At 36.5% G+C, this 18,849-nt stretch overlaps 1 protein-coding gene across 1 annotated transcript; it reads left to right on the top strand.

Moving 5' to 3' along the window:
- Window positions 1-4,321: 4,321 nt before the first annotated feature.
- LOC138327180 (uncharacterized) lies at window positions 4,322-5,362 on the top strand. Its single transcript, XM_069273163.1, has one exon. The coding sequence runs from the start codon at window positions 4,322-4,324 to the stop codon at window positions 5,360-5,362; it is 1,041 nt and encodes a 346-aa protein (XP_069129264.1).
- The last annotated feature ends 13,487 nt before the right edge of the window (window positions 5,363-18,849 follow it).

Genomic DNA, 18,849 nt, shown 5'->3' with positions numbered 1-18,849 from the left:
TTCCAGACAAGTTGGCCTATCTATAAGAGAATTGAACTTTTGGCATTTGTAAAACGGTCGTTTATTTTTCCGCTTGTATGACTAGAAATTTTGACAAGCTGTGATGACGTCGGCTTAAATGTGGATAGGAGTAATCCTCTCTATTTTCTTGAGTTCTCCAAATGAATTACGCTCACCGTGTGATTCCGGGAGTGTATCTGGAGCCGAAATGGAATAGATTAGGACAGACATTCCATGAATATATTACATGCAGTGTACTTACGTGAAATCAGGGTTTTTGTATAATTTGAATATTGAGGTCAAACAGTCTAGAATATTTCCACTTGTGGTTTCACAGAACAATCTGGTTCTTTTATGTGTTCTTTGGAAGGAACTGTTCTCAAGAACCAATATCGCTATACTACTCAAACGTCACCCTTCGATCACCAAAAATACATTAAACAAAAAAAAATCAGTATTCTTATATTTTTCAATTTCTTTTAACAATTATACATTTAATCTTTTTCAGAATATTATATCTTTAGATATATTTTAATGAAGAAATATGGCTTAATGGTCACTGATCATGAAAGACTTCCTAGTTTGTATCAATAGCTGACTAGGCTATAACATTCATCGCCTGATAAACATAGAGATTCCTCACATATATGTCCAAGGTGACACATAACCACTAGCCCTCAACCTCTGGATAAAAAGTTGTACTGCTGTACATGTATGTCAAGGTCTCAAGGTACTTATATGACAAAACCAAACAAACGCCAACATTCAGAAACTGTAAGACTTGCGTTCTACCTTGAATTAATATTTCCGGAGCGGGGAGGGGGTGTGTAGCGGGAGGGGGTGTAGGAATGGTAAAAATGTATTAAAATGTATTGGTGAAGGTCAATGGGTCCAAAGCTCAAAAAAAGTCATTACCTGGAATCAGCAGCGGTTATACTATCTGATCACCACTCGTGGTAAATGTGAAGAAACGCACTTTAACAAAACAATAACTTAAACCCTCTTATGTTAAGGCGCTTCACTTTAATTTGCCGTTATCCAGTGTTGGTATTCATCCTCTCTTAATTACAAACTGATTACAGTTCAACGCTAACATACTGTTTACGAGGGTGGTATTATTATTATCATTTATTGTTTATTTCACTCAGGTAATATCTTCACTTTAAATCAATTCTATGAAAAAGTGTCCTGTTGATATCCACCGTTATAGAGGAGTAAATTAATACTAAACATTGCTCGGTGTTTAATGGGTATCACACTTTGGTTACTAGGCAAAGTTCTAAATCCAGATATTCTTAAGAAAAACATAACAAGATTACAAGATTAATGTGTTCAATTCGCCAAGATGTTCCGCCAGTTAAACATTTTTTTTCACAGATTAACAAAAACTAAGATACCGACCTAAATCGTAATGGATCCAACGGGACAGACACAATTAAGTCACAGATGTATGATTCGGGGTGAGAATTTTGTTTTAAGACATTTTACAAGTGTTTTTTTTTGCAAAACATACAAATCATGAACAAACTGTTTCCATGTATTATTCCTTTCGATAATAATAATGATGGTTTTAATATCTCATTTCAAAATAATTCGTTCATCGTTTACTCTATAAGGATTAATCGTTTGTATAAGTATTTTAATTTATGGTACAGAGAATGCAATATTCTAGTTGGTTGATATTTTCTTTTCATATTTAAAGGCCCAATATCCGTATCTTTCTTGTTTTTTTCATGACTTAGAAGAATGTTGAAAAAAAATCCTTTTGTAAATCATGAAGAGACAGGACTGAATATTTTGATAAAAATCAAATAAATATTAAACATCGCTAAGTGGGTCCCAATTAGTACGTCATGTGACTACCGTAACTACGTAACGTCTGTCCGAACTCTTCCGAAAACGGGTTATGAACTTTCCGACTTCCGTTCGGCAATAATCGTATGGCGACCAGTTTAAAATGAAGCCATGTTTACAAGTATCGACTTTCAACAACTGCTGTATCCAAGTTATTAAAAAAACCATTATAAATATTCTTTAATATATCTTAATTTCAACTACATTTACAAATACTAACAATATCGGAGTCGAATTTAACTTGAAATTACGTTGATAGTTACGTATAGTGTGGCTTTAGCGAAAAAACAAGTAAATAAGACAAAGCGCTACAATATGAGCAATGCGTACTGATTTGCTAGACAAAGTTTTGTGGTAGCTAATCAAAATCCACAGTAAAATTGTGAGTTAAATATCTATATCAGCATTTCTTTAATATCGAGGCAGCAGCAACCAAAGGAACCAGATAGTTAGAATACGAGGACCCCTCAGTACGCCGATGTAAATTCCTAGCGATTGCCAGATTCAGATTTCAGATGACTATCATCATAATGCATTCTTTACAATCCTATTACAAGACAAACGCATTGGAAAAAGAGATATTGGAATGACCACAGACGGGTTATTTTATCTCTCAGGTAGAAAATCCGGTCTAATACCTTATTGATCACAGAGATTGTTACAGCCAGAACATCCATTACACCATATAAGCGTGCTACCTATCGTGCCATACAGTCTGGTCCATAAATAGTACGCTATCCATATATAATCTAGAGCCATGGCCAACCTCGCCTAGATTAAAAAACAGACAGAGTAACTAATGTTTTCGACGATATTATCATAACAGCAATTTTAACATTCACTTTCGCTCATAACATTATGACATTTTCAGTAACACCATGAAAACCAACACTATCAATACCATGATAATAAAACATCACTCTCAGTACCACTATGACAACCACCATTGTCTGTACTACCATGACAATCACCAATATCAGTACTACCATGACAACCACCACTATCAGTATCAGTATCACTATGACAACAATTACTATCCGTATCACCATGAAAACCACTACTATATCAGTTCCACCATGACAATCACCGCTATCGGTACCACAAAGACATCCACCACTATCCGTAACCATGACAACACATGTACACATACAACCACCCACCATGACAACCACCATACCAGTACCACCATGACAACCACCACTATCAGTACCCACCATGACAAAACCACTATCAGACACCATGACAACCACCACTATCAGTACCACCATGACAACCACCACTATCAGTACCACCATGACAACACTATCAGTACACCATGACAAACACTATCTCACCATGACAACACCACTACAGTACACCATGACAACCACACTCACCAGTACCACCATGACAACCCCCACTACCAGTACCACCATGACAACCACCACTATCAGTACCACCATGACAACCACCACTACCAGTACCACCATGACAACCACCACTATCAGTACCACCATGACAACCACCACTATCAGTACCACCATGACAACCACCACTACAGTACCACCATGACAACCATCACTATCAGTACCACCATGACAACCACCACTATCAGTACCACCATGACAACCACCACTATCAGTACCACCATGACAACCACCACTATCAGTACCACCATGACAACCACCACTACCAGTACCACCATGACAACCAACCACTATCAGTACCACCATGACACAACACACCACTATCAGTACCACCATGACAACCACCACTATCAGTACCACCATGACAACCACCACTATCAGTACCACCATGACAACCACCACTATCAGTACCACCATGACAACCACCACTATCAGTACCACCATGACAACCACCACTATCAGTACCACCATGACAACAAACACTATCAGTACCACCATGACAACAAACACTATCAGTACCACCATGACAACCACCATTATCTGTACCATCATGACAACCACCATTATCAGTACCACCATGACAACCACCATTATCAGTACCACCATGACAACCATCACTATCAGTACCACCATGACAACCACCACTATCAGTACCACCATGACAACCACCATTATCAGTACCACCATGACAACCACCACTATCAGTACCACCATGACAACCACCACTATCAGTACCACCATGACAACAAACACTATCAGTACCACCATGACAACAAACACTATCAGTACCACCATGACAACAAACACTATCAGTACCACCATGACAACCACCACTATCAGTACCACCATGACAACCACCACTATCAGTACCACCATGACAACCACCACTATCAGTACCACCATGACAACCACCACTATCAGTACCACCATGACAACCACCACTATCAGTACCACCATGACAACCATCACTATCAGTACCACCATGACAACCACCACTATCAGTACCACCATGACAACCACCACTATCAGTCAACCATGACAACCACCATATCAGTACCACCATGACAACCACCACTATCAGTACCACCATGACAACCACCATTATCAGTACCACCATGACAACCACCACTATCACTATCAGTACCACCATGACAACCACCACTATCAGTACCACCATGACATACACCACTATCAGTACCACCATGACAACCATCACTATCAGTACCACCATGACAACCACCACTATCAGTACCACCATGACAACCACCACTATCAGTACCACCATGACAACCACCACTATCAGTACCACCATGACAACCACCACTATCAGTACCACCATGACAACCACCACTATCAGTACCACCATGACAACCACCACTATCAGTACCACCATGACAACCACCACTATCAGTACCACCATGACAACCACCACTATCAGTACCACCATGACAACCACCACTATCAGTACCACCATGACAACCACCACTATCAGTACCACCATGACAACCACCACTATCAGTACCACCATGACAACCATCACTATCAGTACCACCATGACAACCACCACTATCACCATGACAACCACCACTATCAGTACCACCATGACAACCACCACTATCAGTACCACCATGACAACCACCACTATCAGTACCACCATGACAACCACCACTATCAGTACCACCATGACAACCACCACTATCAGTACCACCATGACAACCACTACTATCAGTACCACCATGACAACCACCACTATCAGTACCACCATGACAACCACCACTATCAGTACCACCATGACAACCACCACTATCAGTACCACCATGACAACCACCACTATCAGTACCACCATGACAACCATCACTATCAGTACCACCATGACAACCACCATCATCAGTACCACCATGACAACCACCACTATCAGTACCACCATGACAACCACCACTATCAGTACCACCATGACAACCACCACTATCAGTACCACCATGACAACCACCACTATCAGTACCACCATGACAACCACCATTATCAGTACCACCATGACAACCACACTATCAGTACCACATGACAACCACTACCATGACAACCACACTATCAGTACCACATGACAACACACTATCATCGTACCACCATGACAACACACTAATCACTACATCAGTACACATGACAACCATACCAGTACCACCATGATACCACCACTATCAGTACCACCATGACACCACCACTATCAATACCACCATGACAACCACCACCACCTGCAAACTATCTTATATACATTTGATACAAAATCTTACAAAACTGGCAATTTTATTGTGATATGCAGGCCACCTGTTAATATTTCTAATCAAACATCTAAGTTACTCCATATAAAACAATACCTTTTCTATCAGTGCAAATACTTTCAGGACTACACAGAGCAAAACCGGAGACCAGATTTTTTAAAGGAAAGATATGTCTCTTAGTGGGTCATTATAAAGAAGTATGACTGTATATATAGCTTCATGTAAACCAAAATTATTCTAATATCAATACAACATGAAACAGAGCAAAATTAAATATTCATACCATATTGGAAACATAAGACTAGGGGAACTCTCTTTCCCCGTCAGCTTGATGATAAACTGAATGCTGCGGTTAGATCATCAATTCTTTCCAAACAAGGATCGGTCCCCGTGACCATAATTAAAGCCGATATGGTCCTGTTGCTATGCGGAGTTGCAGGTGTGGACACACACATCCTAGTTACCTCTAGATTGGGTCTGGATTCACGAGAGAGATACGATGGCTGGAGCCGGAGACATTGTATCATAAATCGATAACAGATATAAAAAGCTCTGCCATTAAAAGGGGGTTGGCAAGGCTGACGGGTCTGTGTAAAGGTGTATTGATTCAAACTGTGTAGGGAAACTGTTAATTCAGAGATACGGTAATTGCATTGAGAATCGTATTGTTGTAGTGTAGTTTGATAAGACATGTAGATATGGGATGGTACCATGAATAGGCGTTTATAGAGGAAGAACTAATGCCAAGAGGCGAGGTGTATTGTTGTGCCTTCGTAAGATGTATTTGTCGTTTCATGAAGCATATGTATTAAAAATGTCATTAATATTAGACCACAACAATATAACGTTTGGAATTTATTTTGTTACTGTAAAATCATTAACTTTCGTGGGGGTTTAATTTTCGTGGATTTCGGTTTTTGACCAAAATCAACGAATGTACAACCCCACAAAAATATATATACCTATACCAATGTCATGTAAGTTTATGCGTTCATACATTGTTGGATGATTAGTACCTCACTACATAAAATAAATTTCGGGGACAAGCATGACAAGTTCAAAGTTGGAAAATATTGTTCAAACAAAGATAGTTTTTCAGAATTTCATAGACTTCATCTACATGTACCAACAAATAATTGACTGTGTAATGTGCACTGTCTTCTCCACGAATTTAAGTGCCAACGAAATTGCAAAATTTTAGAATCCACGAAAATTGAGCCCAACGAAAATAAATGATTTCACAGTATTTCAAAGTTAACAATACATGATCAGTCATGTGCACTGCAATATATATGATTGAACAATTATGATATCTGTCAATTGTTCTTGATAAATGTCTTTACAGCACATGTTGGTTTGGACTGCACCCTTTTTAATTTTATTAATGTATGACCTTATTCTTCTAGTCATCACTCACATCAATTATCAATAAATATGTAAACATTTTCCTTCTCAAACTATTTTTTTCTCCCATTTATCAAGACCCTGATATTGTGCCTAAAAATACCTGTTTACTAAGTGTATAGAACTTGAACATGTTGCGTCTATATGGCAGAAAGGCATTATACTTCCTATCTTCAAAGGTGGGAATAAGTCCCGCGGAGATCCTTCAAGTTACAGACCTATCACACTTTTATTTTGTATCAATAAACTTTTTGAAAAGATCATCAGTGTCCGAATACAAGACTCGTCAGACACCCCAGTTGTTACATTTCCTAGCGATCAGCAGAACGGTTTCCGAAAATCCTTAGGATGTTTGAAAGCCACGTTTACCTAACAAGAGACTCTTCCACAATCTTCCACAATCTTGAACTTAACAGCAAGGTCTTCGTTGCATTTCTTGACATAAAAAAGGCTTTAGACACTGTCTTGCACGCTGGCCTCCTGCGTAAAAGTTTTGATATCGGTATCACTGGAAATCTTTTTAACGCGATTTGCGATTCCTACACGAATATGCTGAGCTCTGTGACGTGGCACGGAATGACGTCAAAGTGGTTCGCTTTTGAATCGGGAGTTAGGCAAGGTTGAGTGTTGTCCACAGCTTTATACCAAACATTTATCGAAATTTATCTACTTTTACGTTTAGAAAAAAAGTAACCATGGTGCGAAAGTGGAAACACTAAATGTTGGAAATTCCAGCGCTTGCAGATGACATAATGCTGATAAGCACTTCGCCTCGTTCACTCTAAAGTCTACTGAATATTTGCCATGCTTACAGTGAAAAGTGGAAATTCGTATTCAATTGTAATCGGGAAAAATACCGCACGCCAGCTCGACTTCAATTGGATGCTCGGCCCTGTCGATATAAGTATAATTTGTTCTCAAGTGCATCTTGGAACTTTAGTATCAGCCGGAATGTCCAACGAGGAACGTGGAATTAGCATTTGCCTATCCAAGTTTATTAATCATTTGCCTATCCAAGTTTATTAATCCGCTCGTCAAGACCAATTTGTACAAAAAAGTGGTTTTGCCATATGGTCTCTATGGAAGCGAACATTGTGTGCAGTTGAGTGTGAGCGATCTTTCACAACTAGCTCGTTTCCAACACTACGCAGTGAAAAGCATTCTTTGTGTACACCGGCGATCAAGATCGGACATGATCGAGCCCATGCTTGTTTTTTTTTTTTTTTTTTTTTGTATATCTGCGGAAATTGACAGAAGAAAGTTGCGTTTCCTTCAGAAACTGATATCCTTAGAACAGTCGTTTTTAGTCAAGCGAATCTTCACCGCACGATTTAATTACTATTTGAATGCAGAAGTAGTAAAACAGGATCTTCTTGTGGCAAAGAATACTTTCCAGATATGATAGGAGTCCTTCAACGATACGAACTACTCTCATATCTTGACACGTACCTCAGGACATACACATTCACCTCTAAATGTAAATGGAAGTCAATAGTGAATACCGCAATATCATCTACTGAAAACGCGGCCTTGAAAGTCCGTATGACAAATACTTCAGATTTTGAAATGTTTCGGTTGTGTCATTCATCCTACAAACCGTACGTCATGTTGCAAGCAGCAACATCCTTATTGGATGTTCAGGTAATTTACTCCTTGTGTTTCATGTTGACATTATCAGTCACCCATGATACTACAGAGTGTGTGTTGTGCCTTCAGCCCTTCCACGACGCCATAGTTCATTTCTGCGCTAGATGTGATAATTCCAGAGCTCTCCGTGACAGGTTTCTGCAGGAAATCATGACTGAATTTAGGCCCTGTGTTTTCACCACTATCATAAGCAAAAATGACATTTCATTTGCTGGAACTCTTTTAGGCGAAACGGCAGGAATCCATTTCAAGGATGATGCTGCTAGAAAGACATACCTGATGAAATTGGCTCGGTTCATCTTGAACGCTTCGCGTTTATTCTATCCTTGAAATGATCTTTGATAGAAATTCGAGCAAAAGAGTAATGGCTTGGCTATTACTCTTTGATTTATACTAATTGAACTTCTCTCTTTGTTCTCTTTTTATGTCGATTTATATTGTATCTCCACCTGGAGGAAATAAAGTTTGATGATGATGATGACTAGTTTTTATCTTAACACTTTAGTATAATTATGTAGAAACCCATCATTGCAATGATCTAATACTTCAGTCTTTCGTTTGTTGAAACGCGATTATTTTCTAGATAGCCGTAATCATCTAATCATTTATTTAAAAAATACACGTATTTAAGTAAGTTTCCTTTTTCATGAACATCGTCTGTTAGTAGTTTGTTCAAAGTGACTAATTATGGCAAGGATCGTTCTGTCCTCTTCATTGCATATAAAATTGTCTTCCGCATTTGGAGTCATCCTTTGTATTTTCTCATTTGAAAAAAATATTACTGTTCCAAGTTCACGTCCATATAATATATGATTATTTTCATTTTTAGAAGGTAACATTTACAAGTTGATAAGTTCTCTGATGTTTTAGTCAAATAGAAATTTCATTTTAGTGTTTCTATGTGTCAATGATAAAATTAATTCTAGTTCGATGTTGTTGCCAAATATTATTAAAAAAAATACCTGTAACCAAAGCAAATGACTTAAATACTTGCTTCTATGGTTTATTCAGCAAATTACAGTACTTCTCGCATTAGCTATGTTACAGACATGGGTAAAATTGCGACAATGTTATCGATAGGGTTTGAATTTCACACTGAGTGAAAAAGAGGGCGATTGTTCGATTTTATAATTACGCATCAGTTAATTAAGGCACAGTATGGCAGCCAAAGGCACTATCAAGGATCTGAGGTTTCACGATAAAATTCCTAATTGGATTCATTTGTTTCAACCTTGTAAACATAAACCGATGTCAGGAACTAGTCACACTGAACTTCAGGTGTTTTAGTTAGCGCAATCTGCTTCCAATGGCAAAACCGTATAGCGTGGTAATTACGCTGAGTCAGAATGCAACTTGCGCTATAAAAAAAGAAAATTTAACTAGCGGTTTTGTATTTCCGCGAGCTCACTTTCAGGGGATGTAAAGATATAACCATTTCTCAATATTTCAATTTTTTGCTATCATAGAAATGACACGTAATATCGTTCCCGTCACAATGTGACTTTATTGTATTAAATCCTACCTTATTTTCTTATCAAACAAGTACTGCTTTTTAAAACAATTTTGCTACCAATAAAGAATAAAGCATACTTCCACAGGTCTTCATTCCTTTCCGGACAATTTTCCGAAAATAATAGTCAAGCTTCAATTTGAGTAATATATGTAAATGTTTTCAAATATCCACCCAGCACAAAGAGTGTTTGGTAAGCAATGACTCTTAAGCATTTAGCAATCGCATTATTGAACTGCAAGAATAAAAACTCATGTTGAAAAGAACACTTATACAAATTCGATTTTCGAACAAAATAAAACAATATGTAGGCACGAAGTTCGAAGCAATTTTGAAGGCTGAATGTATGTGAAAATATAAGAAAACCCATATTTTCAACATTTTGCCGGCAAACTGACAGCTCAAGTTTTCGTGGTTCAGATCCATTCATGTAGAGTATGGTGGGTACATATCACCATTGATATAATGCTTTGCAGTAAGCGCATTATATTACAAAGCGGTTCAAACGCTCGTGTGATTCCGATGTCCGTAAATCTTTATCCGGCAAAAGCTCAACGACATCTACAAGCAAACTTTCAAATGATTTGGGAGAGACACTGTAATTTGATTTTTTGTTTGACGTATTTATTTATTATATTCTTTTTGATAATATAATAATAGTTATCATCAATTGCAGGTTTTGTAAAATCCATTTTAAGCGTCAGAAATATTTGTTCACAGTTTTTTCAACATTTTAGTAAAAAGATATGGACTTGTATGGTGTTCAAATCATATTAATGTACTCTCCCTACAAGCTTCTAATATAATCAACTGACCAAAAACGAAATATCTGTTGTGGAAATACTTAAGGGATATTATTTTTCCGACGACACTCTTCAGGCTGATTCATTATCATGTTGTAATATGAGGGGAGATAATTCAAACAAATTCAAATGTTTACAATATGAAATTTTAGTTTATAGCTTTTAACAATTAACATCATCATCCATCTAAATCCATCTATTTCAAATTATACAAGATGTAATGGCCTATCAGATAAACATAAGATTTAGGATTTATTAGAACATTACTTATCAGGAAGGGATTACTTTTCTTGCAATGTTACTTACAATTTACGTATTTGATAATTGATCTGGAAATGCATTCATGTAATAACTATCTGCGATCAATGTATACGGTATATGAGTGACAATGAATAGCATTATCAATGTATATATATTTTAGTTTTAAATATAACGTTATCTCCTTCTAAAATGCACTATATCACCGTTGTTAATCATGAAGAATTCCTTCTAATGTCAATCAGTACGATTGTTAAATGAAGATTAAAAATCAAAGAAAGCCAGCGACAATATCAGCAATTACAAAAACGGAACAGCTTTTACGATCATGAGGTAATAACAGAATTTGTTTAAAAACAAGAATTATTCAAAGAGAAGTTTGAAGCAGAAGAAGAAAGTTTTAAGTAATTTGTTGCCTATCATCCATTACAGCACAATTTTATTCATATAGAAAAAGTTCTGGTATTCAACTTTTATAAATATTTTGCATGTCAATAGGGAAAAGGTTGCTCTTTCTAAATCAGGCAGAAAAATGGGTCGTCCGTTTTTGCTCCTTTAAATATTTGTTAGTTTTTTTCAATATTTAAGAGTAAAAATACATATATAAATACAAGTTAAATTGATCTGAGCTCAGATGGCTGGTTATTTATTTTATTTTTTTTTAATTATTATTACTGATGCAATATAAAATAATATTGTCATGTAGCTAGGGGATCTGTCGAAAAAGGAACAATATTGGCAGCGAATCAATGCAGCAGAACCATGGTTATTAGACTTCTTTTATTGATTCGAACAGAAATAAATATAGAGTTGCACCGAGGTGTATTTGTGTGGTGAAATGAAGAAGTTACACTCTATCATCGATAACATCCACCATCGTAGTAAACCCAGACATTTCCGAAACCATCAATTCGTCATCAAAGATATTATATGGTTATTTAATTTCTTTGGGTTCAAATTTCGCGAATTTCTCTTTGGTGCTTATCTACGGAGATGATTGAAGTAATACGCCATACAAATTATATTTTATTTTTGTCATTGTCTACCTCTATTCTATTTTTGTCATTGTCTCTATTCTATTTTTGTCATTGTCTCTATTATATTTTTGTCATTGTCTGTCTATTCTCCTTTTTTATTGTCTCTATTCTATTTTGTCATTGTCTCTATTCTATTTTTGTCATTGTCTCTATTATATTTTTGTCATTGTCTCTATTCTATTCTAGGGTATTTAAATTCGCGAAAATTAACTCTAACGTAAATAAACCGAACAAAAGTCAATCAGTATTACCTTATAAGAACAAAGAAACACAATTTAACAAAGGATGACAATTCATTTACTCGTGCCTTATCCGGGCCTCGAACTCACGATCTACGGCATCCAATTGCCTAGCCAAATCTACCTGCGCCTTTTACCAACGCGCCGCATTCACGCCCTACAAAAAAGGACGTTTCAATGACGAAGTGATAGTCGGTTCGATATGTTGACATGATGACTGTAGAAGAACATACATACATTTAAGTATCTACACACTTACAAATCACAACTCAACAACCACATTGAACGAATGAGGCCACCCTCACAGAGGATGACATTGTACATACATGTATTAAATCAATAACACATGATAGTTCATATATAATACCATAAAAAATCTGATGTGAAATACATATAAAACAATATTTGTTACCAGAATTAAAAAAGCAAAAAGCCAACGTGAGGTTTACAAAGTAAAAAACTGGGAAAAACATGTAAAATATATTTGTTTCGTGAAGTAAAAACTCAAAATACCAATATGTGTGATATACAAAGTAAAAACCTTTCAACGGGTGCAAAGGGGAGGGAGTTGAAAATTAAAGTTTTAAAGCCAAATTCAAAACAGATTTAAACTGTGGATGATGGAAAATTACAATATGGCTGCCTGACGCTAAGGGTTCTGATGAAATCTTTGAGGTCCGGAAGCCCCTTCGGACACATTGACTAATCAAATGCCCCTTCTGTACACAATGGGCTTATACAAATAACACACATAAGAACATACATATAACTGATGACAATATTTACTCATTGCATTATGCCTGCGGCTCCATGTTCAAGAACGGTAGGCTATGAAACGTTTTAAAAGTTAATTATGCTTTTTTTGTCCTTCTTGGATATAAACTCTTTCATCCCAGTAACAGGAAAATCAGAAAACGGAAAGAAAAACATATTTGTTTCAGATGACAATCTATGAAGTTTGCTTATTACATAAGAAGTACCAGAAGTTATTTAGATGTTCAAAGCAAAATCAGCAGACCCTATAAGTATTTCTCCTAAGAAATATATCAGAATAGAAAAAAACACGTTTTCTGTCATTTTGTTGATAAATTTGGAAATTATATGGCTTGACACAACAATGAAAACTGATGTAATTATAGACCCAGCAACCCAGAAATCCATTGAATGAGAGGCAATATGTAATAGAATATCCTAAGAAATAGAAAATGACAAACTGAGGCAAGTTTTTTATTCTTTCAAATAGCATTTACAATAACTGCTACATGTTTGTCAAATGCGCATTTCATTGTTTAGGGAAAGAGGAATTGAAAATACAGGCTTTTACTTCAACTGAAACCTCAATTCAAGGTTTTAAAATTTCATATTAAAAAGTGTGCCCTCACATACATTGTAACTTAGATATACTTCAAGACAATTACAGCTTTAAATAATCGACGTTTTTGATAACATGACGTTATAGATATATTTATAACAGCGCGTCATTGTTGCATTAGGGAAGATAAACTGAAATATGTACAGTCATTGCGCTGATACACACAGCACGAACGGATCAGAGTAAGAAGAACCCGGGCATTACCAGGAGACCATATTCTGCCAGTTGATGACACTAAAGGGACCTAATGAGAAATGGAGGTATTACACACGAGTCTTCTTTGTGACGTACGGAATGGCATATTAGTCTACCTCATGTGGTACAAGACTCGGGGAGTTCATCCACGTGAACTCACATGGACAGAACAGGCAGTTTATATCGTCAATATTGGTATTTGAAGGACGTCTTTGTGTCACAGGCTCGACACTTAATTAGGTAATTCCATTCCGCTTCGCAATTGTATATAAATATAGAATATATATGAAGAAAAGCATGCAATAAGACCACATCAAACTCAGTGCGATAAATGAAAATGTATTTTTTATATATTTTTATGGATGCTAGCCAAGTAATAATCTGCTGATGCGGCCATCGTTGTTATGTTTAATCGTGTTTCAGTACCTATCTCAAGCATGCGAACGCGCTCCCATGAGTTCTCGTTCGTGAGATGCAGTACATGGAAATCCTTTTAGTTGAAGGACACTTGAGACATCAAAATAGATTGTTTTCCCTTTTGTACGACGAATATTTTTCTTAATAATTATTCTTTATCTAAGTTTATGCTTGAAATCGTCGTTAAAGATGACAAGATAGAATTGCTGCAACCTGTTAAATGAAGAGTAGTACCTTTTAGGATTTTGGCGTCTTCTTTATCTGGTCAGGGCCCAGTCTCACAAACATCCCTTCACATAAATAATTCCCAAAAGGGGACGCACTACAGAAGTCAATCGCAAATTTCAAGTTCAGAAGCATTCCTTCAAATCAGTAATGCTTTCCTTTGGAGAATTGTACGTTAGGGAATTCCTCTAAGTTAAGAACTGTTCGTGAAACTGGGCTTATGTTTTTACGCATTTTGTAGATGTCGGTACTGGGGTTTCATGGCCTCAAACCTACGTGTATAAGGTATGATCTACCCTCGATTAATCCCACCTTTCGATGATTATGACATCACTAGAATCACGGCAAAATATGACGCCACAATCATCGGAAAATGGGACTTGTCGACGGTAAATCGCAATCTCTCCAGGGTGCATTGCAGTATCCAAATTTCAATTTGAAGGGGATCGCAATGAACCCTGGGAGAAATTGGGTAAATACTTTGCCCATGTTGTATTGGGATCTCGAAACCCCTGTATTGGAAAACAGCATTGAGTATGCGAGGAATATCAAGTATAATTACAGTCTAAGTTTCTATTATGGGCATCAAGGTGGATTATAATATACTTTGTAAAATAATAACTAATGTTTAGGGAATTAGGTTTCGAAAGGACAATCGAGAGTCAGGTCATATGAGGACAAGAATTAACCTAAATTAAGTTGGAAAAGAGGGCCCCAGGTGACACCAATATACTGTAGGTCTCACTGACGGGTCGTGGAATAGTCTCACGCGGATATATATCTATGGGAACACCAGCAAGATAAGCATGATAATTTGAGCTCAGAAAAGGTCATCACATAACAAGAAAAGTGTCTAGATGACAAGAGATTTTATCATATGAGAAAGGATACCTCGAATGACGGTAACTGTTAATGAAGTCGGACGTCACAGCGACGTAAACAGACAGGAATCAAGTGGATAGAGAAATGCCAAGGCCAGTCTGAGACGTCTTCATCACGTCATTATCATGGTTATGGAATAGGGCATAAAATGGCAGCCGACGATTATCAAATGCAACACTGGAACCAAACGCTAGGACTAAAAATGTCAAATAATTTTCTCCAATATTTGCGCTTACTTAATTTATCAAAAATATAGAAAAAGTATCTGTTACAGGTTAAAATAGGTCTTATCACTACAGGAAACAAAAGTACCACGCAGCGTAAAGCGATGTATTCACGCAGTGGTTCGTGTTTTCTTTCCTATACGTATGGTTAGTTAGGTTTAACTGAATACCTCTATCATACATGACATTAAGCAATGTACCTCATCAACTTTACTCGAAGTTTCATTTATGATGGATTTATACAAAAGTCATAGGGGCTATAAGAAGCTTTGAATATTACACAAACGTGTACACCTGTTTTCTATGCGTAGGCTCTTTTGCAATTAAATACCTTAAGATGAAATGCGTCTTTGCACAGACCAATTTTTTGAAAAACTTTTTTTTCAAAATTCAGATGTTATATTATATCTTGATGATAGAGTATTGAACAAAATCATCATAAAAATGATTAAAATGGAGCCACTTGCAACTATCCTGCAGAGAACACCTTTGGAAGAGGGTAAGAAATACGAAAATTGGCTATAATTTAAAATATCATTTTAGCTACGTGTCTTCATGTGGAGTACGAGATTAAACTGAGAGAGTGTGGTATATTTTCGTTGAGAAAGTTACTATATACAAGCACAATATCTCTCCAAACGTTCTCGATATTCTACGGGTTACTATCACTGTCGTTATTCCATCTCTGGAATATGAATATGCACAACTGACTGTTCTATGTGTAACAGCATATGAGGGAGGTGTTTTGTTTTGGTCTTTTAGTGTTCATCTTAAGAATAGATATATAGCAAAATATGGATGACATATGGCTTTGATGTTGAGTGGAAGTTTAGTAGATTGTTCTCTAACATTCAAAGGAAGTGTCTGTTGGCATGTGATTGGTCAGATTTTTTCCTGAACTGCATTACGCTTTGCTATGGCATTCCTGGAATGGATATTCCAAACGACAGTGGAAATAAACCGAATATCGAGGAAGCTCTCAAAATGGCAGTCGGTATTATGAAACGAGACATCGTCTTAACTGACAACAACGGCGATTAGCAGGGGTAACGATCATATATTATTTCTACATCCATGGTTTACCTCATACAAAACTGAAAGTAGTCCAGGAGAAAACACAAGCTGACAAATCACAGACCTGCAAAGACTGCCTTTGAATATTTACAAAGAACAAAATTACCTGATCATCCGATATAGCACAAAGGGCCTTCAAGTTTGAAATTACATACCCGGTACTCCAGAGATCGTAAGTGATCTTAACCATTTGAAATCGAAAATGGTTGACAAATCAGGACATACAATGCTAACGTATTTTTTTTTATTATTATTATTATTATCATTATGTAAACACTGTCTATTTCGCATATCAACTAAAAGACAGGACTATTGAGATATTTGGTTTAATAAGCCTCTGTCATATACATAATACAAGTATTGACATCTAGTGATGTCTACATCTGATTTCTTAACCATGTCTGAGCAGTGGTAATCGTGTCTAAATGCCGGGATCACTGCTTTTCCGACAAGCGTACAGCGAACATGAAGTCTTGTATATATATCTTTGATGGGGATAGTTAAAATGATCGAACTGTAATTACTGTGGATTTTTTTGTACTCAGATGTTGTACAATATATACAAATCTTACTGCCTGAGGCATCACGATTGATGATGAAAACGTTTGTAGGTACGAGATGCAGAAAAAGCAACATTCGTAATTTTTTGCCTTTTTACAGAACAATGGGATAAATAATTTGCTACAAGACACACTCGCCTTCCTAAATTCTTTAAATGAGAGGATGAATTTAAGACAAGATGAATAGGTAGATAAACAATATGAAACATGGGCCCAGTTTCACGAACATTCATTTAAGGACTTCCATAACCTAAAATTCCCAGTAGAAAGCATTAAAGTAGTTAATGGAAAGGATTCCTCCTTAAGATATATAATGCTTTCCGACAGGAAGATTTACATTGTTAGTTAAGGAATGTTTGTGAAATTGGGCCCTATCGTTATTCAATAAATACGATGGTTATTTCGATATGTACTTTTACGTGAAATCTGTTAAGAAATATTCACTAAACAAAATTTGATTTAAAGCTTACTGGCATAGGACTGAATTCCTTTTAAATCGGTGACCCAGTCTTGTCCAAATTTAAATCATCTCAATCAGGGTTTTATTCGATACAATTCCGATGTAGATTGTTCCTATTATCTTTACATTGTCTTTATAGTTCAGTGGTCTGATCTTGTGTACTTCTGAAATTGCTCGGCTCCATTGTTCTTGTCTATTCGCCCTTATCGTAACACGTTTGACAAATTACACAAGATGAGCATGTCTCTTTCGTTCTCTATCCTTGTTGCCTAAAGAGCCCCCTGGTGGTAGTTCCTTGGTATTGTGTTAGGAGCCAGGGGACTTGTACTTACACATGTTCTGAGTCTGATGTCTGGAATGGACTCGCGCAAGAGTGCACCCATACGTAATGCGACCACAACGTACCGGAAATGGGATTTCCGTCATCGTTAAGAAAATTTTCAATTGATTTTTCACTTTTATATGGGCTCGTTTGGTAACATCAATGTATCTAGTGAAAAAGAAATGCGATTTAAATAAAAGAAAATCTCTCATTGTTTTCACTTGCTCACCCACATTGCGAAATTGCAAAACCTGGATAGAATCAGATAAATACTATTCGGGATATATTGTTTAGCAGAGGACCTACGTTTCATATACAACAGTGCAGATCAGTGACGTTCTCATGTTAATAGGACGTTGAGCAAATCACTCTAACCCAAACATAAAAGTAATGGTAAGCGATTGACACAAAAATCTTCACGATAACCAATCATAGTGTATAAATAAGAGCAATTCAAAGTCATGTTTATATTTAAAAATCCTGGTGATAAACAATAATTCATGAAATTTACTACAAAAGCATTCATTAAGTGATTTGTCCTCTCTTACATGCGGCTTTTTATTCATTCTGATACTTCTATCTATTTAAAAATAGTCTACCTTGTCTTGACTGGATATGGCTACGTATGATTTTTTTTCTGTACATGTATATTTATATCTAGCTATCCATTAAAATCTTATTAAG

Source organism: Argopecten irradians, chromosome 7, assembly GCF_041381155.1.
Source record: "Argopecten irradians isolate NY chromosome 7, Ai_NY, whole genome shotgun sequence".
Classification (NCBI taxonomy): Eukaryota; Metazoa; Mollusca; class Bivalvia; order Pectinida; family Pectinidae; genus Argopecten; species Argopecten irradians.
The sequence above is the reverse complement of the archived record's forward strand: the minus strand, read 5'-3'. Positions and strand labels throughout refer to the sequence as shown.